The 27,380-nt window shown below is 48.4% G+C and overlaps 1 protein-coding gene across 3 annotated transcripts in view; it reads right to left on the reverse strand.

Annotated features, from left to right (window-relative positions):
- Nucleotides 1–27,380, reverse strand: part of LMF1 (lipase maturation factor 1) — a 207,288-nt gene that overhangs the window by 43,540 nt on the left and 136,368 nt on the right. For all 3 annotated transcript variants that reach the window (XM_072878190.1, XM_072878189.1, XM_072878188.1), the window contains one exon: nt 21,099–21,266. In XM_072878190.1, coding sequence (XP_072734291.1) covers nt 21,099–21,266 — 168 coding nt within the window. The remainder of the gene's footprint in view (nt 1–21,098; nt 21,267–27,380) is intronic.

A 27,380-nucleotide genomic window follows, 5' to 3' on the forward strand; every position in this document is an offset into this window, starting at 1 on the left:
ATAAAGTAGAACAGTATTAAGACTAGAAAGTGAAAGCCCTTTTTCCAGAATATCCTTTTCTCTACTAATTAGGACATTTTTCACTGAGAGACGTGTGGGTTCAAAATTCCCTCTGCAAGAAATGATGTGAATTAAACCCTGCTCTCTCAAATCCTGGATCAGTCTGAAATCACATGGAACTGTTTATATTCCTTGATTGAAGGAATGCTAAAATACTTCTGGCGAAAATACTTCAATTCCCTTTCCACATACAGTCATTGCAGGCTCCTTTGAAATTCACTTTTTCTACAATATTTAGACGTATCTAACAATTGCCAAAATAAGAGCAAACCCCATTAGAGAAGGAGAACACATCAGAAAAAATCTATTCTGATAGCAAACTTTTTGCCTAGTAACTGTCCAGGTCTTGGTAAAATTTCGATTAAATTGGTATTAAAGACAGAGCATGGGGAAAACAATGTTCTTTGGAATAAATTTAGATGGGCAGGCTGAGTACCTCAAATCTCAGACAGCCCTGGCACAGGGAAACGGGATCTGTGTTACGAATCCCTTTCAAAACAATTCAAATCCAAGGTTTTGGTTCGACCAATTGTGGAGACATAGCAGCCAGCTACAAAAGCTGGATCGGGACTCCGCTCCCCAAATTCACTGGCATTTCAATCCCAGCACAGATTCAAACTCATCTTCTCCTTTTAAAGTTAAAAGGAAAGGACACGACCACATCCGCAGGCATCAGGAAAACGCAAGGAAAAAGTAAAGGGATGTCACATCTGATCAGCTTGACACTACGGTGGAAAACATTGGTGGCTCCTCTGATTTATATCTTTCTGCAGCTACTTTCTTTGCCTCATTAAAGTACATAATTTCAGTAACTCTAAGCTCTTAGCAACATCTGCAGTAAAATATTTAACTTGGGTTGGCTACTCAGTGTCACTGAAAGCCAAGGCTGGGTGTATTTCAAAATCCAGGATGACCTGGATTTTTCCACCAAACCAACCTCTCGCAGCACGTTCGGAGCTAATACACGTACGGGCGCGGACCTGAGCTGTGGGCCGTGGGCTTCTACAAGCTCAGGAGAAATAGAAAACAGTTGTGGCGTGAAAACGCACCGAGAAAAAACAATCCGGTGCCTTATTTGGGGCTGGTTACCATTTGATTTTAATAAAGAAAGCCTGCAAAAGCCTCAGGGATAAAAAATGAAATACCGAATGTAAAAATTTTAGTAGAAATGCTATGTTTAATAAAAAGCAAAAAGGAGAAACCTGAAGAAAGTGCAGAAAAGTTACCGTGCCTTAGCATCTCCATCGGTGAAGAGCCTTTGCAGCAGGCAGCAAAGCACCGGCTGCTCCCCGCTGCGCTTACCCTCAGCCATTCCCTCCACTGTGTTAGAAAATGGGTTGAAAATTGTGACCAATATATGATGTAACCGGCCAGCTCGCTGACACGTTGCACTGCATACTTAAAATACGAAATGCCCAACCGGCGGACATAAAGCCTTTGTTAAATTTTCCGAGGCCAAAAGAAGAAGAAGAAGGAAAAAAAGGCATTTTGCTGACATCCCAGATGGTAGCTTAGCAATCCCCAAGCTGTCAGTGGCGGGGACTTAAGTAAATAGCAAATGAAATGTACATTGGGCAAAACCAGATATGCTTAAGAAAACACAAAACGTGTTAAAGAACATGTTTTTACGCTGCCATCTGCAGCAGTTTCTTTTCAGCGTTGGGGCGCCTTGCTTGTAATTTAGGTTACAATGGGAACGAGGTGTAAATTACGAAAAAAGGAGAACTCTCAGCTCTTTCCCTCCCCTCCCCGAGCAGCTCCTTCTACTCGGCACCAAACCATGCCCGAGGACGGCCGGTGGGATGGAGCCAGGGAAGGATGTGCAGAACCCAGGAGGACCAGGATGCTCAGCGTTGCTCCAGCCTCGCCGGGGGGGGGGCTTTTATTTTATCTGTGCATCCGTGTGCACATTTATTTGCCTGTAGAAAACTGAAATAAACCTCCAATACGGGAACTGATCGCATCCGTTTAGCACTAGATAGTAACGCAAACATGTAAAAGAAGCTAAAGCCCCGCATTTAGGTTTGCAGAGGAAGACAGAAAAGATAAGGTGCTCTGAAGGGCAGAAGAATAAACTTTGGGCAACTTAGCTAATAGGTAGCTGTCTGAACACATGGCATATTACGGTTTCAAACGCTGCCTGACTCCTACGGGGAGCTTTGAAGATCTCAACCATAAAGAGGTTAGTGCAGTGGGTATTTCCTGGTAGTATCGTACTACTTTTCCCAGCACAGATCTGGCCTGTGTCAGATGGGATCACATGAAATGTAGATCCCGGAGGATGCTGGAGAGGAAGCAGAAAATGCCACCCACTTTCAAGGTCACAGCTGCAAGGAGATCCCTGCTCATGCTGCTGTACTGATCGCTTACATATGAGATGAACCTTGGAAGAGGAATGAAAATATATGTATATCAGAATATTCCAGGAAGAGCTGCCACCGGACAGCCTTACTGCTGACGGAGTGACGCCGCAATGAGCCCTTGCATTGACAAGAACCTAATGGCAGCTGCACTTTTATCAAGAAGAGACGCACGCTTGGAAAAAAGCTGCACGGGGCTTGAGGTTTTCCAGCTTAAAATAATCTCTAGCAGAGGATGAAATACAGCTGCCCGTCCGTGAGTAAGTTCCTACACTCCAAAGCGAGCGTGTGACTCATTCAACAAAAACCAAGTGCATCAACATCAGCCATGGGGCTGATTTTAAAAGGTTACTCATTATTCACCAGCAAATGAGATTTGTCAACAGACAGGGAGAGCAAAAATTCAGTATTGCCTGGTTCTGTGATTCAGCCTCATCTAGCAAAGTGGAATAATGAGCTCTTCTGAGCCAGGTGACAGCTAGTGTGACATTAAGACAGAAGAGGGGGAACAAGACATAAAGCAGAAGAGCCCAGAACTCGCTTGGCACTGGCCGGTGCTGCCGCAGCGGTGTTTGAAACGGCAGCGATCAGAAGGAGCAGGGGTCTGAATACTCCCAGGCTGCTGCACGCCAACGCGGAGCTGGGAGAAGATGCAGGGAGCTGGGAAAAGATGCAGAGAGCTTTGCTGCTCCAGTTTTTCTGCACCGTCAACATTGTGATTAGCGCTTTGGCAATGCAGCTGCATGCAAATGGCTGGTGCCAGGTTAGAGCAGCATGGGACCGTGAGCGGGAGGAAAGGCACTTTGTGAGCCAAGAGCGGGGCAGCAGCGCTGCTCACATGTGCCGGAGAGGTCCGGCACGGAGAGAATCTGGTCCACACCCCTGGAAGGTCCTGGCTTGGGTGGGCATCTACATCCTGGTCCTTCATGCTACGGACTTCAGTCCGACAATGTTTCGGGTAGTTTTAGTATGGCTTTGTAGCTTAATTTCTTCTGACAGCGAGAAGGAACCCTTAAAGTTTCTGTAAACCAGCATGTTTACAAGCGAGTGCCAAACAGAGAGCCGGGTCCAATGTGGCCTGCGAGCAGCCAGCCCCACCGCTGCAAAATTACACGATAGAGCACAGGACGTGCCACAAGGCATTAATCTCCCAACGCACAATTTTAGCCTTGAAATCTCTGCGTGACAGATACATGACCAGCTCAGACATGACTGAGGGAAGTTTAACGAAGCAGCAAATTACAGCTCTGCCCAGGATTTTCCACCCGAGATACCACATAGGTATTTCCCAGTACTTGCTCATCGGCAATTGTGGTCAGAGCAGCTCATTTCTGGCGTCTTGTGGTGGCACCACTGCTGTCATGGTGCTGGTGGTCACGGGTCCCTGGGCCACATCAGGGCACTTCACCAGACAACAGATGAGCGGTGCCAGCCCAACAAAACAAAAGGTATTTGCACGGACCCAGCGAGCTGCAAAGGAGCCCTTTGGTACCTGCTCGGAGGTGTCTTGTGGGTGAGCCTGGTCCTGAAGACCCTCAGGGTTCCCTGTTTTGACCTCGCCCTGGACAAGGAATGGTCGTTAGCCTGTGAGCTCATGAGTGTTCATGACCAAATCACGAACATCTGGGGCTTCTCTAATGCTTTGCTTTCAGATCTCCACGAGCTTTCCAAACTCAGGAGAGGACAGATGGCAAGACAGAGGCAAGAAGAGCTGCAGTGCGACACAGCACCCACGGAGACAGGAGCAGGGAGCAGAGCCCACCTGAGACACATCTCAGGGGATGCGCCCAGCCACTGCTCTGCAGCGACCTCAGCTTTGGAAGACAATTAAGCTGTGGCTTAAGGAAAATCAGATCCATTCCTGACCTGATCCACTGACAGAAATCCCTCCGCATCCCCAAACAATTACTTTCCCCAACTTAGTGATATCTTAAACAAAAGTACAGATGATTTTGGCTGTCATGGACGGGATGGAGGTTTGCACTCAGATATTGCGCCAGTACTGCAAGGGAGGAAAAGCACCACGAAGAGAGAGGAGCAGAACCACCACGTACGTCCCTGAAGCATCCTCCGACCAGGGCATCTCCACCGGAGCACGGCCGAGAGCACTGTCTGCCCAAGCAGCCGAGGAAAACCACCGCAAGGACTCTTATCACAGTAGTGGATGTGTGCAGAGTATTTCATTTGGCACTCTTTGGAGCTCTCATAATCTTTTCCTTTATGATTAATATTAAACAAGTCATATTCCTTATGGAATTTCCTACTGTGTCTGTTTATATTTTTCTCTACATCATAGTTAATATTTTAAGATCATCTCTCTCTTTTTTCTCTTTTATTTCACATTCATATGTTTTTCCTCATTTTATAAATTAGGTTTCTTGTTTAGTAGTCATGACAACATCTGACTGTGGTGGTTACACCACAGCCTGGGGCTTTTTAAAATTTTTCTCCCCCCAAGCTGTCTTAGAAAAAATATCCTTTAAATAAATAGAAGCATAAAATGAAAGGGGCGAGTTCAGTACTGACTCCTCCTCCTTTCCCTCCAATGACCCACTTCAACAAGACTTCCCAGCATGGTGGGTGAGGACTCATTTGGCTTTAATCCTGCAAAGTCTTATCCACTTAGTTAACTTCAATGGGAATACTCAGAGCACATCAAGTGAAACACATATGTAAGTCTTTAAAACCTTGAGGCCTATGCCTGAAAGGCGGAAAGCAAAAAGCTGGAGTTGCATTTTCCTTCTGGGCGTTGATCTTTGCACAACAGCTAAAGGGCTGCGGTGCTGTGGGGGTGAGCACAGAGATGTGCTGCTCCCCGGGGGCGAGGATGGGGCGATTTCCATGAGCTGCTGTACTTCAACATTATCTTCTGCACAGGGACCACATGGACCACCACCGGACCGGCGACCACAGCTCCTCCACAGCCACCTGAAGGCTTTTGCATCTCTCTCTTGCTCCGGACTCTCAACAGAACCCAGCGGTTGGAGGCAGCAGGACCCGCTTGCTTCCACCTCTGCACTCTGCATTTCAATTAGCAGGACGCGGTGATTAAAGCCTGCCTGTTTATCAGGGCAACCCGGAGATCGGGCAAAGGAATTTCAAAGCAAAGGGGCATCACACCAACAAATGCATTTTTGTGACCTAGGGGATACTAGGGAATAGCTTTTTTTTTAAAAAAATGAACATTATATTTCAGTCTTTTAGGATGTTGGTAACCGGTAGCTTAGAAGGAATTTAGGCTTTTGAAAAAATAGGAGTGTATTTTATTTTAGACTTCTCCCACGAGCACAGTAAATGGCAATGGGTTACGGATCTGTGTTTATCCATGGCAAGAGATAACTAAAATTCCATGGTGTGTTTTACATACTGAACATAAAATACCAATTACATAGACGGCCAGCCACACTGAAAGCAATGCTGAATCAAGAGGAGGCAACGAGGAAGGGAAAAGGCCGGGAATTTAACAAAGGCAGATGAACCTTTAATACGGCAGAACCTCTGGGAGCCCTGAGACACCGAGTCCAGATGTTCGGAGGTCGATGTAACCTGACTCCAAGAAGGAAGAGGATGTATTTCTTAAAATTCCCTGTTGTGCTTTAATTTACTGCAGCCTTGCAGAGGACGCATGTGGTGATCACAGGTGGAGTTTCAGATTGACCATAAACATGAAGTTGGGGGCAAAAGACTTGAGCCGTTTCAGGTTTGGCTGCCAAGACAGTTGAGGTACAGATTTCCATGAAAACATCTCCCTCCCCTTTCCCTACGCTCCAGTAATCGGTAATGGGGGCCAGAGGAAAACTCTCCAGCAGAGATACTGCAGGCACCAACAAGCCCTTTTACTGGGACCAGAAGCAGGCAACAGCCTGAATGGAGGCTCTCCAGCTGATGACCACTTCTTTGCTGGGTGGAGAAGGGGCAGGGGGAAGGAACACAGGATGGATGGCAACATTTTGAAGCTCCATTTCTTATCTGCGGTCACATTTCTTCTAAATAGCCCTAGGAAAATGATCTCTGTACTTCCTTAGGACCCCACTGTCTGCCCCTGAACATTTTGCAGGGTGGAAAGAAAAATATTGGCCCCGTAGCGTCTCTGCCACCATCCCATCTGCCCACTGAGTCGCAGAGACGGAGCTGATTTGGATGCACTGGGTTCCAGAGTGCCCCCTCCGCAGATCCTGACCCTTTTACCTAGGCTTCGCTCCCTCTGAGGTTTCCAGCCCGCAGTAACGATCAGCGTTTGATTAGGAGAACTGGCAGATTTGCTGCTGTTGCTACAGAGGGATTTGCGGGGGGATTAGAACTGGTTTTCAAGGGTTGGCTATGGAATAATAGACATTATTGATGCAATAAAAGCAATCCCGGTCCCTTTCCCATTCTCCACTCCTGCCACACCAATTCCCAGCCTCGGCCCAAACAAACAATACAGTATGATTTGTTTTTCCAGATGAAATTTTTAGATTTATGTTGACTATGCTCTGAGTTTTCTACTGCCCCTGTATTTCTGCCTCTCTCCACGGCACCTAGCAGCAGGAGCTGGCAGGTGCTCTAAAGTAGACCATGATGTGATGGTTGACTGGTGGATGAGAAATGACTGTCCTTCCTTCTCTCCCAACCAGTTTCATGCTATAGGAAAGCAAAGTTCAGCAAATCCCCCTTTCCCCAACCTCTTACTTTGTTCAGGAAGAATGACCTGAGCTTTCATAATTTAACCTCTTCCAAAATCCACCGCCTCCTCAAGGAAGGAGGATACAGCTGAGGGAGATACAGAAGAAACTCTCACCTTGAATGCTAACCAGCCTCAGGACTCCTGGCACAGGGCAGCACAGACCCAGGCATCCAGGCAAGCAAAACACATTGGGTAAAAATGGCTCCTGCAGAGGAACTGGTTAAGTTACGGATGAAAATAAATTCATCAATCTCTTCTTACCAGGAAAAAGATGAGCTTCACAAAGAAACAAGCAGTACAGTTACTAGAGTGATCTGTGCCTCCCAGGCACTACCTAACACTTCAGGTGTTGGAAAACCCAGGCAGATAAGAACTGCTCTGCTTCTGCACCCCAGGAGGACGCAGAGGTGAATATCTGAGGATATGGTTGTCGGGTCACTTCCACTTCTGTGGCTCCTGACCTGAAACAGGAGCAGAAGAACAGGAAACTCATTGCTACAAAGCACTGGGGGGGAGCGTTTCGCAAAGACCATTTGGTGCGGGAGGTTTTGGTTCTTCATTTGATCTGCTCGTTTTCATGGCTTCATTGAGGCTACGGCCTGCCACCAGTACAGCAGACTTGGGTGCTCCTCTGACTCTCAGAGCAGACCTGGGGCTTTCACACCTTCAAAGAGGAAAAAGAAGGCTCTGCCACATCCCGGGGGAGAAAGGTTAACGGAGCACACACAGTTGTGAATGCGACTTCACACCCACCTTGAGCTGATGGTGCCGAGCTGGCCAGAGCACCTAGTTTGGGCTGTTGGCACAAACTCAACGCAGAACATTACCCAAACGCTGCAGAAACCAGCCGAGATGACACAGGGACACTCCAGAAGCAAGAGGGGCAGCCAGGCAGCAACCCGCCATCGCAAGGAGATGGGCTCCTCCGAAACACCTCACCCTCTCGGCCTCTCTGCTTGCTTGCTCGCAAGGTGCAAGAAATCGATCCACGTGCCCTACCGACCCTGACTGCCAGGCTACACAGGCCATAATCTGGTACTAAACATTCCCAAACTGCTCTACGGATTTACTGCTTATTTTGTGAGCTTTTCTGCTAGACTTTCTCCATGCTCCCATGGCACCGCCTTGTATACCTGATTTGTGCAACTGGGAGAGACCTGTGCTATCCATACATAGATGTCTCCTCTAACACCAGTATGAGTTCAGTAACGATATGTTTCATAGAAGCAAACCAGCTTTTCAAGCTTTTAGAGGGTTCGGATCCTTGGATTTTTATTAGCTGAATGAATCAGCTGCATGGCTACCAGAAAGCCTCTGGGATTTTCTCTTTCATCTCTCCTCTCATCAGCACAAGTCACGAGAAGTGCGGATGTGACGAGTAGGGAACATTGTTTTAGGCACTTGCTTTCTCAGCCTTTGCAAAACTGGCACTGATCTAGGGTTTCTTGGTGCTTGCAAGTTTTTCTAATTAAAGTAGGGTGTAAATTTAAAGGGCCATATCTCTTCTTGAATAGCTCCACATGTGGACACCAAGCCCAGACCAAACTTATGTTGTTCCTGTTTAGCTTAACCCATCTTCAAAGTGGGTTGCATATGTGTGAAACGGGCAGTTAATCAAGAACACCTCCTGTGGACAGACAAACCACCAGTGTGCTCCGGGGAGAGATGAAAGGAAAAGGCGAGAGTCCCTCCGAAGAAAGCAAGAGAGGTGAGACCTCATGCTACAAACACTGGCCTGGAACAAGGTCTTTTGGGGCGCGAAGCTCAGCTGAGCTCAGCCGCCGACTCAGTTTATGGCAGCAAGCAAAATCCATTACCCTCTGCAAAATGCCAACATTACCCCAAGGAAAGGAAAGGTGAGACTTGGGGTTTGCAAACAATTCTCCAGGCGAGGATCGCTGCTGACCATCGTGCAGTGTCTCCATCCCACGCGTGGGTGGCTGCACACCCCGGGAAGAGCCGGGCACCGCTGCCTGCGTCCAAGTGCAACATCACTCATCTCGGCCAGCGCGGCAAACAAACCGCAGCTGCTCGAAGAGTATCTTGCACTAATCGGCAATTTCTCTGAGTCACCGGCTCCAAGAAACCCCAGTTTTTATAGGAAGATGAAAGTAATGAGTGACACAGGTTTCCTGCAATTTCTAGCTGTTGCATCACCAAAGAGATAATGTCTTTGGTGGTGCCTGGGGAATCAGATAATACAGCTGTGTAAACTGCGTGTGGGCTAAAGTATCTCAGGGCTGCATCCTCATCCCAACACTTCCAAATCAAAATAAAACCTCTCTGGAGGCAATATCATTACAGAGCAACATTAAACCCAGCAACTTGGCCCAGAACAAGCAAATGAGTTATTTTCATCAAAGCAGGACGCTACAAAATCCATCTTCACCTCTGTCCCTAAGCAGCCCGGACAGCAAGTTCCACAGCTTTGTCTTTACTCTGAAATTACATGGGATTCATTTTAATGGCTTTAATTAAAGCTATCCAATCTTTGTGCAGGGGATACTGGTAAAACTTGCACCTCTGATCTGTGGGTAGCTTTACGGATGTACATTCAGCTGACACAAGGTGAAGGTTAAATCCAACTATCCCCATGCATAAAAGATGCACTAATTTAACTTGTCAGAAAATCACTTATTGAAATATGCAAATTAATATAAAAACCTGAGTTGACCACCTGGGAGGACAGAAGGCATCATCTGGGCACACAGGCATGTCTCGGTGGACTTGGAGTTACCCTGATTGCACCAAATGAAGATCTGGCCCACGAGTTGGTATCTGCAGCTCGGGTCTTTGCCCATCAGGTCCCAGCACAGCCGACGCGTGCACCGCAGCGATGCAGCCAGCCTGCACCGGCCTTCACGCCCAGCGCACCCCTCCCTGCGGGCGCAGCAGCCGAGGAAGACTCCTGCTGCTCCTGCTGGTGAGGCAGATGTGTGGAGCTACGTCTTTGCAGGGCAATTTGGAGATGGCTAAAGGCAGAGTCAGATTTTCAACACACGGAGGGGACAGCTTGTTCAGAGGAGCTCTGACCCACTGGGCTCCCTTGGCTTGGCTAACCTGAACCCAGAAACCCAAGGTAAGAGCGTAATTTAAACTGCTCTGACAGCCAGGGATACCGGGGGAAAGACTAAAGAGCAGCAATGGTAGGAAGCCCTCATTTCAGCCAGGAGAGCTCGCCGTAGCCGTTAACTGCAGCAAAATCCTCCCCTCACCCCCAAGAACACTGCACCAAAGGCAACAGCCCACTCTCAGCCCTTCCACTCCTCGAATGGGCACGTTCTGTCTTCACACGTCTATATCTGACACTATTAAATGATTCTCTTCATAATACATGTATTATAAGTTCCCTTTAAAAAAAGTTCATAATCTGCCATCTGTTTCCAGTTAGGCTGTTCTGATTTCGTCTTTTTTGAAATGGAATAGAAAACATTATTTAAAGGTCCCGTAATCTAGATGGTGGGAGGAGAGAAACCAAGATCCAAATACCACCACCACCACCACCGTCACCCTGCTGAAAAGCAAAGACTTGGTGACAGCCAAGGGCTGGGAAGATGCAATGTGACCAGTTCAGATCAGGAATAAGGTAGAGAAAATGTGATTAAACTTGGAAGAACTTTACCATCACTTCAAGCCATAACACTGAAACTGGATAAATCTACAGCTTAAAGACATTTGACACGTATTAGTGGGCGAGTCCTTTGGCTTGGGCAACGTTAATGGATTGTAATGGTTTTAGTTAGCTTTAGTAGCTACACCTAAACATAAATAAATAATCATCACTGGAAATATGGTAACAGTGCATGTTCAAGATCATGTCATTGACTTCAGTAACATCTCTGGTTTATAGCTGGTCTGGCTCTTATTAGACATAATGTTTTATACATACACTTACACATACATGCAATCACATGTGCAACACATACTTTATCTCCCATCCTTGTTTGGACCCAAATGCTGCAGCATAGCACCGAGCGAATCACATCTGGAAAGTGCAGATGTTTTGAAGCTATTGCAGCCTCGCCAACTCATATCGTTTCACTGACAACATCGTTGTAATTGATTTTTCTCTTCGAGCCCAAGCACCTGGAAATTCTGCTAGAGGACTGCAGACACAAAGGTTCTGGATCGCAGAGAAATCTTGAAAATCAAATGCAAAATTAAAACAGGGGAAAAAAAAAAACCCAACCCTGCCCCAGAGCCCTAGGAGCCTAAGTACTCCACAACCTCTTCCCTTGGCAAAGGAAGGACCACATGTGGTGGATGTCAGCCATGTCATTTAATACGGCTCTGGAAGGTGTTCATGTAGTGCGAAGAGGAGAGCAGTGTAAAGCCTACACAGAGCAGCACAGAAAATGAGACCTGAGAGTACCCTGGAAGGCTGTAATGTGGAAGAAACGCCAAGGGCAGCCAGTATTGGTTGCATTTTCATTCTACTTAAGCAAATCTTGTCATTTGGGGATCTAACTTGTGATCTTTGAACGTCAGTGCTTAGCAATACACCCAAGGACACGGGGCCACCGGGGCCTACCTGGTCCCTGGGTCTCCCTGGCTTGGCCACGGTCATTACTCTGGCACAGAGATGATACCGACGGCACCGAAGCGGGTCACCACCGCTGGGACAGCCTGACACACGTGGCACCTTCCACCACGAACCTGAAACTCAGCTGGAACTCATCCCTCTGGCACGGCCGCACGCTCTCTCCCCTCCCTGCCACCGTATCCTTTTGCCATATGAGCAAATATATGCTGCTCTGAAACAAAACAGTGCTCTTGGATGGCCAAACTCACTCCAGCTCTTCCTGGCCCCAGAACGAAGAGCCCCAGTCAACAGTGAAAATTAATACGGACCTTCCTGCTGCGTTTTTATAGCCATGGCAGCACTCTGCATCCTGGGGGCCTCCCATGCAAATCTGATTTCATAGCTGGGCGTAAAATCTTGCTCTCAGGTTTAATAAGCAAAACCACTATCAGTAGCAAAGGTGAGACGACGAGCATCTCAGCCCGGGACATCTTAACAAGATGCCTCCAAGGCACGCTGAACCCTCCTCCGTGGAAAACCAGCACGTTTCAAGTCGGATAACCAAACGCAGAGGCACCAAAAATCAAAGGCCGAGAGTGTCCCAAATAACCACATTTTATTTTCAATTTAAAAAAAACAACAACCCGCAAACCCAAGGCTGTGGGATCCCTCCAAAGTTTCTCTCCGCGTGCCAGCAGGATGACTGATGGTAAATCACACCAGCTCCAGGGCTCCGTCGCAGACTGCTGCCAGGCGGCTCCGCCTGTTGGAGTCACTGACGGTCCCCTTTCCAATTAATCAAGTTCCCATACTGATTAACAGCATGATTCATGTCTCTCGTTAGGCGCATTCTGTAACAAACAAGGCTGTATTTCAAGGCCGCTGGCTTAATGGTTAAAATAAATACCTTCCAAATTTCTATTTTCAAGTAGCTGAACCTTTTCCACCTTTACAACTAATTCAGACTTCCTTCAAATTATTTTTCTAAGTAATATAACAATTTGTTTTTCATTAGAGCTTGTCAAAGCCGGACTTTGGTTTATTTTGAGAGAAACCAGCACTCTCCAGAAACTGTTTAGTACAATTTGAATGACGCCCAAAGGGGTTATTGCAGCCACAATCAAAATAGAGTTTACAGCACTGGCTAGGGGTGACACTTTATTTAATGATTTAAAAAAAAAAAAAAAGAAGAGAAAAAACCCCTCAGCCCCCTGAATCAGAAGCTAATTAAATGCACTCCTATGGCTAACAGTAAGTGTTTCTAAGTCACTCTGACTACTGCAGAATGCAAGAACTTAACTTGTTGCTAACTAATACCAGACACCATTATATGAGCAGTGTTATTTACTGATTTGGGGTGGTATGTGCTGGTATTCTCGTGTCTGGCACGGCAGCCTCGCCTCGCAACAGATATTATCAAGCTGGATGTGAAATCAAATATAGGAGTGATTAAATGGTTTGGGTTCTGCCTGCTTAACTTGGATATTTTTTTGGGGGGTATAGCTCAGTATTTAATTTAAGGTGGCTTAAATATAACAGAAAATCTACCCTGTAACTCCTTTGATTTCGCATTCCTTTTGTTTTGCTGTCGAATAAAGCCGAGCTGGAGCCGTGCCAGGGCTGAGCGCGGGAGGCTGGAGGACGAGCGAGGGGCAGGAGGACCCCGGCCGCCCCTCGCCCGCGGGACCGGGATGGGTGCGCAGGGCTGGCCCAAGCGACCCGGAGGCTGCAGCAATGATGATTAATCTCCATAATCCCAGTCCAGTGCCTCAAGGTTCCCTAACAACCTTTTAAAACGCTCTCCTTGCATCCTCCGTCTCGGACTTGAGTCCAAAGCAGATTTCTAAACAATTGAGCTGCAAAACTATTTTCCATCAGACCGTTCCTCCCCTAGCAGCAAACTCATGTTCTGCTGTTAATTTTCCTGGGACGTTCTCCGTTTGTTGTTTTTTTCTAAACCACAACAAAATCAACAAAATTTGGACTTTTGTGAAGGCTGAATTGTCTCTTTGTTTTCGCAGGGGAAAGGCTGCGCCGCTGCCCAGCCCGAGCAGCGAACACCCACTCGCTCGCACCCTCCCAGGGATGCTGCTGCCAGTGATGCTGGTCCGGGGGGACCACGCTCCCTGCATCCCACCTCGCGGGGCATGTGCAAGTGAAATCGGAGGCTGGCCTGGGGATATCACCTGGAGGAATACCATCGGCAGTCTCTTTTATGGTCTTAAGGGTACTCACGGTGCCGATCTCTACGGGAGCGGTGCAGAACGGATGCCCGAACTTTCTGGCTGCTGCTTCCCAGCAGCCCTGGGGTGGCTCCTACGGTGAATCGGGCAGCGGCTTTATTCTCATGCACAACGTGTTCATAAGGTAACGACACTACTCTGCATCAATAAAGAAAAACAACTACTTGAGCAGTGCAAATGTCTTATAGGTGCAGAATTAAAGCACAAACAAAGGGCCTGATTCCTCTGCCGCAAGCCTGGGACTTGTGTAACCCTGATAATCCTCCTGGAGACACATCTGATTTACACCAGCGTAAGAAAAAGAACAAAACCGAGCTCATATCTGACAAGTGAAAACAAACACTAGATTCGGACACTTTCTGCAGGGAAGGGGGGAGCTGTTTAATTTTTGTTCCTTCTCTCTGGGCTGCTGCTGTGACCTCTGCTACCTCCTAAGTCAGCAACACAATATGTTGCAGCTGTGGCACTGCAACAGCATGATTTAATTTGCGCGTGTGTGGCTGGAAAGGGCAGTTCATCCCTCCAACGTCTTGTGGCATGGCACAGGCAGCAGCGGTAGAAGCAGGGGGCTTGGTCCTCCCCTCCCAAAAGAGAGGGGGGAAAACCCCTGCTTCGCCTCCCATGCACAGCTTTGGAGGAGATGGGAAAAGGATCAACTAGAGGAAAACGTCCATTGCCATCAAAATTTTTAGGAGGTTGAGGCTTGTCCGAGCCAAGGGGAAAAAAGGGCAGAAAATATTTATCTATTCAACAACTGTTTTCTGCTTAAAAAAAAAAAGAAGAGGAAAATGACTTTGCTGCCCACTCTCCTGCACGTTCCCGGCTTCCAGGAGCGCAGGGGCTGCACATCTCCGGTGCAGTGCCCGGCAGGGCAAGGGCAGCGCTCAGAGCTTGTTTTCCGAGGGAAAAGAGCCGGAGGGTTCTGCTGCAGGAGGTTCTGCCGCAGCCCCCACCCCGGGGGCTCCCTCGCAGCGGGTCCTCCCCCCTGGCCCTCCACCAGCTCGTAAAGCTGCCGCGTTCCCGCACAGCTCCTTGGCCGGACCCCGAGAGCTGTCTCGGGAGCTTTCTTTGTCAGCGCTCTGAGTTCGAGGGGGTTTTGGCTGCGGAGGTTTTATCTTTGCCTTCTGCAAGGCTGGAATTCAGCTTCGCTCTTGGCATTGTCATCCCTCCGCTTTATATACTGCTCCTGCTGAAAAACATCCTGGGACAGCCTGAATGTCAGCCCACTGCCAGCCCTCCGCGGGAGGAGGACCGGTGGCAGCGAAGAACTGGCAACGCCAAGGCTTCGTGGCTCCGGCTCCTTCGGGGAACTTCTGTCCTGACGTGTGACGCTGGGGGCTGAGCTCATCCCACCGCAAACGTCCCCCCTCCGGGAGCTCCCCAGCCGCGAGGCTGCGCAGAGGATGCTCGGCGCAGAAGGACGTGCCGGGAGTTTTTAGGGGCCACGGAAAGGAGTCAGGCTCCCCAAATTCATTCAAATCCAAAGGGATTTGAAGGCCTAAAACTCTCCCCGCATCCTACAAACCCCAAACTGTGCCTATACGACTATGACCGAGAACAGCGCCGTGGCAGCAAAGGAATAACCCTGCCTTTCCAACAGTGCTAGCTTTAAACTTTCCATTTACTTTTTATTTATTTCTGGATTTTACCTTTGTGATACTGAAGCTCCTTCCCATCTGGCACTGCCAAAACCACCCCCGGCTGTACGAAACCTCAGCCCCCTCCACCCGGGCGCTGCAGCCTCCTTGCCGTGCTCTCTAACCCAGCGCTACCTGCCAGCTCGTAGGGGCAAGGTGGCTTTTTCCTGGCTTTTTGGCTTTCCTCTCGCTTCCCCTCAACAACTCGTTTGCCAAGCAGTGTAATTTTACTGCCTGGTTTAAGGAGCCAAGAAATACGTTTGCTGGTGTAAGCTGTGCATTAGACGTCGTGAAAAACATGCAGCTTCAGGGTTTTAGGAGCCAGCTCCAGAGAACAGCAAAACACCCGCAGAGCAGCAAGGCCGTGGGTTTGCACCCTCTCCGGTTTCACCCACGGACACTGGTACTCGGCTCGCTCTGGCCGTGGGTGGTTGAGCGCAGGGACGGACCTATGGGTGCACAAAGGTTTGCACAGGGCATGGAAGTGTCAGCGAGGAGAGAGGGGAGACGACGCAATGGTCTCGTAGGTGATGTGGTGGGAAGGGGTCCTATGCCACCCACCTGTGGGCAAGGGAAAGGACTTGCCTTCCCCACGCAGCGCTTTCATCCTCCCTCCCCCTTAAAACCACAAGCTCCTTAGGGCACGGGTGGATGCTTCTACAGAACCAAGAATAACGGGGTCCAGACCTCACCTGTGGTCTCCCAGACCCTCCAAGACCTCTTCTTCCGCCTCCAGATACTAACAGCCACATTGTGGACTTGATTTCTCCTGAACTTTGGGGTGCTTCAGATCTACATGTATATTTTAGAGGCTCAGACCCCAACACCATTACAAAACCAGCCAACTGGTGCCATCAGGCTCAAAATGAAAGGATCATTCATCAAAGTGATTCGTAAACCATTGGCCACTGCGACCACCTGCAGCTGGATTTCCATCCCGTTAAGTGAACATCACATTCAGTAGCCACCATCAAGAGACATTCAGTGAAAACAACCCTGTCCTCATAAATTAGAGAAGGTGTCCAAAACCCCAACCCCAGCGCTGGAAGTTTAAACCTAATGAGGGGATGCAAACGTCCCTGCTCCAGACGCGAGCATCTTGGCAAACACGGTCGTGCCTCTACATAGCTGCTACAAAATGCGCCTGTACTCCCCAGGAAGGACAATAATAAATGACAGCAAAAAGCTTTGAGTATTTAGCAAACTCTCAAAAACTCTAAGGACTCTCAGTTATATATGAGCAAAGGGTAAACTCCACCTCAGGCTTATTTAGAGGTTTCTGTGGCTCGGACTGGCCGTTTCTCACCAGCCTGTTTTTACAGGGCTGGAGCGCAGAGCTGAGCAGGGAAGGGGCTGAGTTACAAGTCTCTCCTCCAGCTTTATTCCTGGCAGAGACAATTTGCAGCAGTGTTGCTCAGCACGTCAAGTCTGGCACCTGCTTACAATAAATCCCTAACGATGTTGAAAAGTTAAACGTCCATTTAGTTTAATTTCTGTTTTAGATTTGGATTTCTACATACTGTAAATGCTAGAAAGAATGTTTTTTTGAAACAATGCTGCATATTTACCTTGGAGATCCTCTGTAATTGGCTGCCCTTCATCTAAGATTTCTTTCTAAATGCAGAAGGGTGCTCTCAGCACAGAGGCTAAAGGGGAGGCTTTGCCACCCATGCCTTTGCCATGCTGCTAATGCTTTCATGCTGGCTGAGATCTTTCGAGCAGGCTCCCTTGCAGGTGGGATGGGTTGACGCGCTACTTTGGGTCTCAGAAACTCAAGGGGTTTGAATCCTACCGGACACTGATGGAAGAAGAACGCCTCATGGGGCGATGTCAAGCTGTGCAGACGGGAGTTTGGGAGTCTTTGCTTTTGGGACACATGTGATGGCACAAAGCAAGATGGGCACGGTCAAACTGTTTAGTCCTGCTGAGCACGAAGCTGCCTGCTGGCTGCACCGGCTGTATGGCAGAGAAAGGCTCCTCAACCTTGGAGCTACCGTGTCCCAGAGCGTCCCCTCCACGGCCATCTCTTCAGTGCAAACACCTTCCGTGGGACCAGGGTTTCACGCAGTAATTAATGACAAAGTCAGCGCAGCCCATTCAAACCTCCCTCTCGGGAGCAGGGAGTCAGTGGTGGGGAGGACACGCACCCGTTCTTACTGTCCCTGGCGTGCATGAGACGGGCAGGCTGGTGGGACGCCCGTGCCACGCCACGGGGACAGTCCCCAGCCCTGAGCCCCTGGCCGGGACCGCGAGCAGCTGCGCTGGCGGCCGGGGAGCTCTTCCGCAGCCTGCCCGGGGGACAAGCGGCTGATGGGGCCTGGCTGTAAAATCTTGGATGACATTTTCTCTCCACTCACCTTTGATCCTGGTAAACGTGCTCTGGGCGCTGCAATCTGATTGAGAATCTCTCTGTGTGCAGATGTCCTGCTAAAACTACACCCACAGCTGTAAATCACAAAGCCCTCCCCAATCTGGTGGTTAGCGACAATGAATAATGATTTTTCTAATGGGAACTGGCCAGCATTCAACACACTCCTTGATTTTTTTTTTTAAGCAAAGACTATTTATATCAAGAGACTTGCAATAAGTAAGGCTCTTCGATTTATCTGAGATCAAAAAGCAACCAAAGGGGGAGATTTCTGGAAGCTCAAGCTATGGGGACTTGTATCAGAGCAGGCAGACCCCAAACCGAGATCACAGCAACATCAATGCACACAAAGCACCAAAACCATGGGGTGTCCCGGCTCCTCGGGCTCCCCACTTCGGGTCTTGTGAGGACACGGGTGGGTGGACGAGCACGGGAAGGGGACGGTGCAGAGATGTGCCTACGCAGTGTGTGCTTCAGTCGTCGTCACCCAAATCTCCCGCACGGGAGGTGGCCCAGGATGGTCCGGCACACTGGGGCCAGCACAGTCTGCCTATGGCACGACCGGCACAACCCCCCGGGAATCCCGTGGGGGACAGACGTCCATCCTCCCGGCGCGCTCTCCGCTCCACCGAGCCGGCGGGCTGCCGAGCCCCTCCTCTCTGACGTTTCCAAACTCACTAAGCCTTTTTCCTTACAAACGTGAACTAGGCAAGAAGAATGAGTTCACACTTAAAAAAAAAGAAGACTTTTTTCTTTAAAGCACAACTTTGTTTGGGTTCCTGACAAAGCAATATTCTCCAGGCCAGTTGGAATCTGGAAAAATACACTTACTCAACCTAGCCACCATGACTCCAATAACAATTATAAAATGTCCAATAAAACTTGCATGTAATGTCAATTCAAATCTTGAAAAGCAGAATTAAGTGGTATATCAACATTAAACTTTATTGCTTCCTTTGCAGAGCAGAAGTATTGTCAATAAAAGTCATTCTGAATGAAGAAAAGGGCAGTAAATATTAAATAAACAGGTTTTTCTTGAAATGCTATAAATGCACCAGAGCTGCATTTTACACTGGGACCCTTTTTTCCTTTGCAGACTCCCCTCATGATAGAAATAAGTCAGTAATTGCAAACTATCAATAAAGCACCAATTAAAGGGTGGTTAGATGCATGCATTTACAATATGTCATTATGAGCCTTTATTGTACGTAGTTGGCTTTTTCAGATCCCACTGGCTCCGCCTGAAGTTCCCCAGCACACAAACAGTCGCGCTGCTTGCTAGGGGCCCTTGGAGGAGCCGTGAGGGTGCTGGAGGCGGGTGCCAGCCCGAGAGCACTGGCCGGGGGCTCGGGGCGCATCCCCCGTGTGTCCCAGCCCGGCCCCTGCCCGGGGGCACGGCACAGATGGAGAAACCCGGAGCTGAGAAGGGGATGAGAGAGGAGCGCTTGGTCAGGCTTTTTGGTCATGGATGTTTCTTCTGGCAGAGATGTGAAGACCAAGCATCACCATCTCAGTCCCTTACACTATTATTTTTCTGCCAACGCAGAAGCAAGCAGAGCGCGACAGCTCTGCCCCGAGACTGGGCAGCTGTGCCAAACCTGGAATTTGGCAACGTGGCTTTGTTTTCCGAGAGGCCGCTCACCATGGTGCGTCCTGCTCCTTGCTGGGTCTACCTGCCTTACAAAGAGCCATCACCATCCTCCCTACGCTGCCTTATACGCAAAAGTATTTCCACTCGCAATTCCTGCTTGCTAATCTGATCTCTGTCAGGTCTCAACACCCACCTCCTTCCGCAGCGAGCAGCTGACAGAGACGGGACGTTTTGCTTTGTCCATGAGACAAAAGAGCAGGTTTGTTCAGGGTTGGGCTGAATAGAATCCTCCCAGTGACACTGAAAACCTCAGGTGCGATGCCCGTCGCAAACACAACTGGCACCTTGGGGAGCAATGCCCCGAGACCTCTTTGGGTCAAGACCTCTTCTGCCCTGCTGCCGGGACCTCCAGCTGCCTGAGAAGATCCATCCCAACAAAACCAAACCTGACGCCAAAAGGTGTGCCGAGCGAGCAGAGGTACAAGCTGTATGTCCGGTGGTACCCAGACGCAACGGGACGTCTTTCGGGAGCAGAAGAATTGCGAGGGCACAAATCCCACGGCTTTTATGTCAGCCCTTTAAAACCTGATCAGCATTTTTGTGGTTTACCAATAGAGTTTATAAGCTGTTCTCCAGTTTAATCATCACACGTATTTACAGGAAGCAGTAACAGCTACCGAGTATGAATTTCATGATGCTGAAATGATATTGAACAAACACTGCAGTCAGCAAGGGCTGAAAGCTGCGCTTCTACGAGTCGGAGTGGCTGGGGTTTAATGAGCTCTTTGAATTACGCCAGGGCAGAGACGAGAGAAATCAGTTGTAGTCTAGGAAAGTATATACGCAGGAGCTTCTGTCCTTTGACTTTTGCCCAGATTTCTTTATTTCATGTACCAAAAAAAAAAATCAACTGGAACGTGAACGCCACTAATTTTTTTTATGCCACTAAATTATTTTCCCTATGAGCCTAGGCTTAGTAAATCTGGTGGTTGTAAAAACCAGCTGAAACATTTTCAGAGATAAAGAACAGCCCTTGAATGTTAAATATAAAAAACATCCCTTCAAAGGGTGAAAGATGTCTATAAAAATTAACTTTTGGAGAAATTGCAAGTATTCATCCCAGCCATCTGCAGCCGCAAGATCAGACCCTTTCCACTAGTCCTGGGCTGACATTTCTCCGCCATCCATATGAATGGAAACCAAACCAGCGGCAAGGGAAACAAACCTCCAGCAACACACTTAAGAGCAGCCACGCCAGCGCGAACCACCCGAGAGCCAACAGTTAATAGCTGTGAATCATCTTGATTCACTTGAGCCTGAACTCTTGACCTGCCGATTGAGTCAGTTCCTCTGGATGCTGCTCCAGCTCGGAGAAGATGGGCTCCAGCGAACCACACTGCCGCCGCGACGGCAGTGTTACCGCTCCGGGCACACGCGCCCAGGTCCTTGCTGCAGGTTACGGAGCCGGTGTTAGGAATGTGTGTCTGCATCCCGGCCACCCAGGTCCCAGCCCACCCTACAGCCCCCAGCCTCAGGCAGCTGCCGGGCAGCAGGCGCAGGCAGCGGGAGAGGTTTTACACCCTTTGAACATCCCCTGCTCCGTCCTGGGCGAAGACGAGACCCTTAGGAAGCAAAACCAGGAGCACCTCACCTGGAAGAGGATCTGCAAGAGGCCATGTGCGATGCACATCCGCCGTCCCAGGAAGAGAAAGAACGGCACCACCAGCTCGATGAAGTGATTGACCAGGGTCTCGAACTGATGAAACCACCACGGCGAGCGATGCATGAAGTAGGCGATGGGGTTGGGCACGGGCTGCGTCTGAAAGATGGAGGAAAAAAAAGAAGAATCAATCCCCCTCCAAGGCTCATCACTGGGGGGAGCTGCAGAGCTCTTGGCCTTTTTTCTTCATTTCTTTCCCCAAGTTTGCTCACAGGAGAACCATCCTTTGCCTCTGGACACTCACTTCTTTTTCGAGAAAATCATTCCATTTTTTTCATGCCAACCCAAGGAATTTTTAAACCAATACGTCTTTTAAAATACAAGAGTTTTAATTTTCCCTTTTTTCATCATAACCAAAACCCACTCATCTTAAACTAAACCCACTATTATTTCATACTGAAACGTTACACATAGCTCGACACCGGCGGATGTTAAATTGCTCTGCCTGAGTGCTGAAGATCATCAGAGCAACTAAGCAGATACAGAAACGGAGAAAAAGATTTTCTCAGGGTCACGCAGTAGGTCAAACAGAGCCAGGAATGGAAACCAGATTTCAAAACCTAGGAGATATTCTTTCAAAATGTTTAAATTTGAAATAAATGTGGTGGTAGAGTTGCTTTCCAAAATTGTAATTTGGGAGAGGAAAGTGTAATTCCTCTAAACATGCTATATTGGTTTAAGGTATTTACATACTGGCCTTGTGACAATATTATTCTTCTATCGGCCTGAAATTTTTTGACGCTGGGAGATCTTCCATTCAGTACCATAAAGCTGCAAATTTTACAAAGGAAACAAACCCAGCTCCTGATATGTTAATAACTGCCACCCTAAGAAATGCTGCAATTTTAGCAAAAAGAAAGAAGTTAACAATTTATCTTAGCTTATCTGACAAGCTCAAATTCATTAGTATTGTTTTAAAACTGTGACAGAAAAAAAGAGAGGATGAAGACGCAAATTTTAATTGAAGGAGACACAACACATCTTTAAATTATTTGTAGCTAAATCAAAAATACAAACAAAACAGGGAAAATACTGCACTATGCATGGCAACTGAGCGTGCTTCCACTGCCAAATCCCACAACTATTGTAATTCCTTATTAGCAAAGCTGGGATTAATAAACTTGTTGCTTTATATGGGTTTGAGGCTGCTGTAACCCCTTAGGACAGGAGACCGCATCCTTCCTTCCTCGGACACCGGCGCCGGATGGAGCGGTGTCGGGGTCAAGGAGCTCTGCCAAGTCCACTCTGGCAAGGGGGAGGGAGGTCAGGGCTCCCCACTCCCAGGGCAGCGGCAGCAGCCCCGGGTGCCACCGAGGGTCCTTCCCCTCCGCATGGGACCTGTTTCGAGTTAATCTCCTTGTTGGACTGCTCTTGAGCATTCCCAGAACGTCGGGGAGGCCCACAAAGAGATTTTTTTTTACCTTGATCCCAAATTGCTGAGAAATGCTTTCATCCTTCCAAAAAGGCAGGTTGCTTTCTGGGCTGCTTCTTTTTTTTTTTTTTTTTTTTTTCAGTGCATGAACCAAAACCGACCTAGATGAGGTATCAGCCCTACAGATTGTAACATTTAGTCCGAGATGAGCCAGTTTCTAGCACATAACTGCCTGATTCTAACACGCCCGAGCCGCAAAAGGCGGCACTCACGCTTACCCCCTCTTGCGATGCAGCCGCTGCCTGTTTTCCCATCGGCAGCGTGCCGTGGAGGCACGCCTGGATCCGCTCCCTTCAACGCAGGCAGCGCTTACGGCCGGGGACCACGGAGAACAGGCGGTATTACACACGTAATTACATACCTACTGACATATGTCATTAATTCTCATAATGTGATGGCACTGAGCAGTTATACATTTGACTGTGGCTTTGCAGGGCTGGGCTGACACTGTTTAATTTTAAAGCAAAGACCATCCTTAGCTATCGAACGTGCAATTCGGTTCCCCCATCCCCTTCCCCTCCACCACAGGCTCACGCCGATGCCCTCATCTATCAAGGCCAACTGCAGCCAGCAAATCCCGCTTGTTGCTTTGGGCTGGGACTCAAGATATCGTCCCCCAATCTGCTGTGCTTAAGGGCAGAAAGATAAAATTCTTGCCTCTAGTTCCACTGCAGTGGGACAAGACGCAGAAGAAAGTTCTCGGTTTGGGCTCATGTAGCAGCCACGTACGGGCTCGCGTGGGAACAGCCCAAGCTGGCAAGCCAGGTCTGCTGTGGTTTATGCTTTTTAGCAGCAGCCTAATTCTTATCCTGAAGTAGAAATGGAGAAAAAGGAGAAGCGAAGCACAGCAATCTGGCGTAGGTTAATAATCCACTCCCAGGTGCTATAGCATTGCCATCCTTCACCTTATCAGCACTGACACTATCACGGTGTCAGTGGGGGCAATGCTGTGCAACAGGCAAGATAACTCAAATGACAAGCAAGACTGAAAGTCTAAAACAGCAGCAGACACACCACAAATAACACACGGTTCCTCGGCATTTGTTTTGACAGAGGGAAAGAAATGCATTTGATAAGAGCAGCGCTGGCTGGGAGCCTCTGGGGACACCGTCAGTAAGGGACCCTTCCTCCCCACTGCTGCAGCCACTTCTCCGGCGTGCAAACCTCGAGCACGTAAAACAAAACACAGCGATAGAGAAGTGATTCGCATGTATCAGAAATTCGTTAAAAGGCTGCTGGGGGAGGAGAGCGCTGTGTGTGTGTGTTCCTCCCAATGCCTTCCAGATGCTGCGAGCATGGGTGTAGCGCGGCACAGGTTTCCCGGGGAGAAAGTCGTGTTTACTCGGGAAGGGGTGTTGAGGCAAGAGCAAAGACCCAGAGCAACGTGTGAATCACTGCGGCGCTGAACACAGGCACCTGCGATGCTGGAAAGCTTTCTGGTTTCTTGTTGCGCCCGAGTCGACCGCTGCCCGGGGTGCTGGGGGCACCCGACACCCCGTCCGGTGGGTGCCGCTGCGCAGCACCCAGCTGGGGCTGGGGGAGAGCACCCGGGGTGCATCGCCGGGGTTAGAGAGGATACTTGCCTACACGGGCATGCCTAGTGCTTTCCCAGTGTAATCATATCCTACGGAAACATCGCGGCGGTGTCGGAGGCAGCGGTGTCGGAGCCCGGGAGGAGGGAAAAACATTCCAGCATTACTTCAGCCGGCTCGTTTTGCTGGGGATTTTGAGCTTTACGCTTTGCTTCGTGGCTGCTTTGCAAGGAGAAGCATCCCAGGAAGCAGGCAGGAGTTCCCCTACGTTGAGAACTGTGAACTCCTCACACACACACAGAAAATTGCAGCTCCAAGTCAGATGCAACTAAATAACGAGCCCAAGGCAGACGTACGGCGAGAGGAACAGAGCGGAGCCCTCGTCTCCAACAAGCCCCATTTCTGGATACCTCTGTGAAACATAAACTGTTTTTAAATAAAAAAATGATTAGCAAAAACCGGCTTTATGTGTCAGCACAAGGTGCAATATAATAAACCTCCTGCCTCCCTCACACCTCCAGCAGCCAGAGAAAAACTGCGCTGCAAATGCGTTTTGAAATCAGATTGGGGAAAATTAATTCCATAATTCACGGGGCAGATTTGTAACGTGTGACTGCGGGGCGACACTCGGTGGGGGCTGCGGAATGAATTCTGGGTCGCCAGCTAAGGCATGTTCTCTGGCTTGTATCTACCAGGTTTTATGAGGGCTGGTAACAGATTCTAAAAATATGCACAATAAACTTTTTTCTCCCTAAGGGGTCTATGGTTTAATTATGTTCTTAGTGAGAACCATTAAAGTGCTAAGTACCTGAAGACTCCTAATTTACTAAACTATACGCTACTAAAACCCAACAGAAGGCTATTATACACCAGAGTAAACGCTCTTCTCTGGGACTGTAAATGCACATGGTCTCTCCTCTCAGCCTCCTTATTGGTATGGCATTACATAAACTCCGACGGAGTATTTAATCCCAGTGTTAGATACCCCAGCTCAGCCTAGGGAAATCTCCAGGCTCTCCTACACGTGTGCATGAAAACAAGTCCCACATTGTCCTCGAACAACCCACTGCTCAGACAGGGCTGGGGATGTTATTCTTACAGCATGAGCGGCACAACTCCCATGCAAGTAACGGTGCGGCATGGGAGCGTGAAGTTGGAGGGTAGGGAAGACCCTGTCCTCTCAAGATCACAAATCAGGAGGAACCCAGAGATACATCGAGTAAGTTTTATCCTTTGCAATGATGGGTTTTTACCTTCCTTCACTCCACAATAAACTGCGGCACGGCTTCAGGGGCCTCTGTTGTATCTGCTCGCCGGGCTGAGCACCTCAACAGCTCAAACTCACAAGGCGTCTTTCAAAAAACAGTAGCAAGTTATGAATGAATCAGTTTCAAAAAGGTGAACAAAAACCCCATTATTCTACCTCTTTGTATAAGGTAAACTCAGATTATCTATTGATTCAGATAACCAAAAATATACCTGGCATTAATATTAAAACAACACGAAGGACAGCCTTTCAAAACATCACCCTGGGTGCCTACCGCAGAAATCTGGCTTGGTGAAAAACAAAGCAAGTCATAAATATTCCTGTACACTCTAGATACTATCATTTCTTTTCCCATTGAAAGGCACCTACTTAACCAAAATACTCAAATCTGAGTGCACTTCACGGCAGAAAAATCTTGAAAAACAGAAGGAAACGGAACAACAGCAAATAGGAATAAATGATGAGAGGAAGCAACTTTTTGGTCAAAAAAAATAGGATTAACTTGGCACAACGGACACTTCAGTAACGGCTTGCGGGCACCGGAGGCTCCAACAGTCAAAAGAGAGGGAAGCCTTTGGCACAAACAGGGAGGTGTGAAGAAGAGCAGTACCCTGGGAAACCAGGCTGAGAGGTATTACTGAACGTTTTCCTGAGCGTTAGGGGAAGGTACAGGTGAACTGCAAGGCACAGTTCTCCAGCTTCCCAAGGCACTGAGGCACGAACTCATCTTCGCAGCTTCAAAGAAAAGCTCTCAGTTCTCTTGTACTTTGGACCAAAAAATAAAAAGGATTCTCCATCGCAGAGCATAATTTGATCAACATGATCCAACAGGCTGTTTCTCTGCCAGTCTATTCTGCTTCAGATCTTGACCCTTCCTCCTTACGCATCTGCAGATCAAAGCTCCGCTTTCCCAAGCCCGAGCAGAAACGGCTTCCCAGCCCCGTGCAGAAGAGCAAGAGGCAGCAAGCAGAAAGGAGATAAACTGGGTCACTCGCAGCTGCTGGGAAGTGTGGGAAGATGCGTGTCTCGACTGAAGTCAGACCATCTCGTGCTGCACAGCAACCAGCGACTCCTGCAAAACACCCTTCTTCCTAACGGGGGGAGATTATGGAGCGCTGCTGCTTCCTTGCCGGCGAGGCTTTGTGGTAGGCGCTCTACATGTGCAGCAGCCTTGATTGATGAACAACATAGCGATTTTGCACAAAGATACACATGTAGGCAAGGGTTTTGAAAGGAAATTGAGCAGCGAACTGCTCAGTCTCTTGTGTAAACCCCAGCGGTACCTTGTGCCATGTATATTTTATACATACGTTCATGCACACCAGGCTCCACGTGCGTGCTACTAATACTGGCACGCACAACAGCTAACCAGTTAAAAATAGGCCCTTTGAAACTTTCCAATTATTAATATAATTCCAATCAAAATAAAACATAAGTAAAAATTAAAACGTTGTATCTGTCTTAAAATGCCCAGAGATCTAATGCTCGGGTGGGTCACAAGGGGTCGGCTCTTCAGTAACGCAATATCAAAATAACTAAGTCTCGATAGATCTATTAAAAAGAAAAGTTACCTATATGTTCTTGCTGGGCAGAGCTTCCCTTGTCCAGTCAATAGTAATATTCAGTTCATAGAAAAACATACTGGAATCTGCCTGCTTTAAGACAGCAACCCAAGCCAAGGAGATGTGTGTTTGACTCGGTGCCAGCACGACCATAAAATGTTGGCAATTTAGTAGAGACGTAGTGCCGCGCCACTCTCCCAAAGGACCTAAATAAACTTCAGATGTAGAACATATATTTTTACTTTTTATATATATAAATCTGCTGTTTCATTTTTAACTCCTTTCCCCAGCCGTCCCTCTGTCTAAGGTTTTTGAAAGCTGAAACAGGTCCCTACTTCTCCCGGCTGAGCGAAGCCTCAGCAATGAAAAGTTAAAAGCATGAAAAATCAGAGAAATGATTCACGTCTGGGCGTTGGGTTT

This window comes from Ciconia boyciana, chromosome 13 (assembly GCF_034638445.1).
Source record: "Ciconia boyciana chromosome 13, ASM3463844v1, whole genome shotgun sequence".
In the NCBI taxonomy this organism is placed as follows: Eukaryota; Metazoa; Chordata; class Aves; order Ciconiiformes; family Ciconiidae; genus Ciconia; species Ciconia boyciana.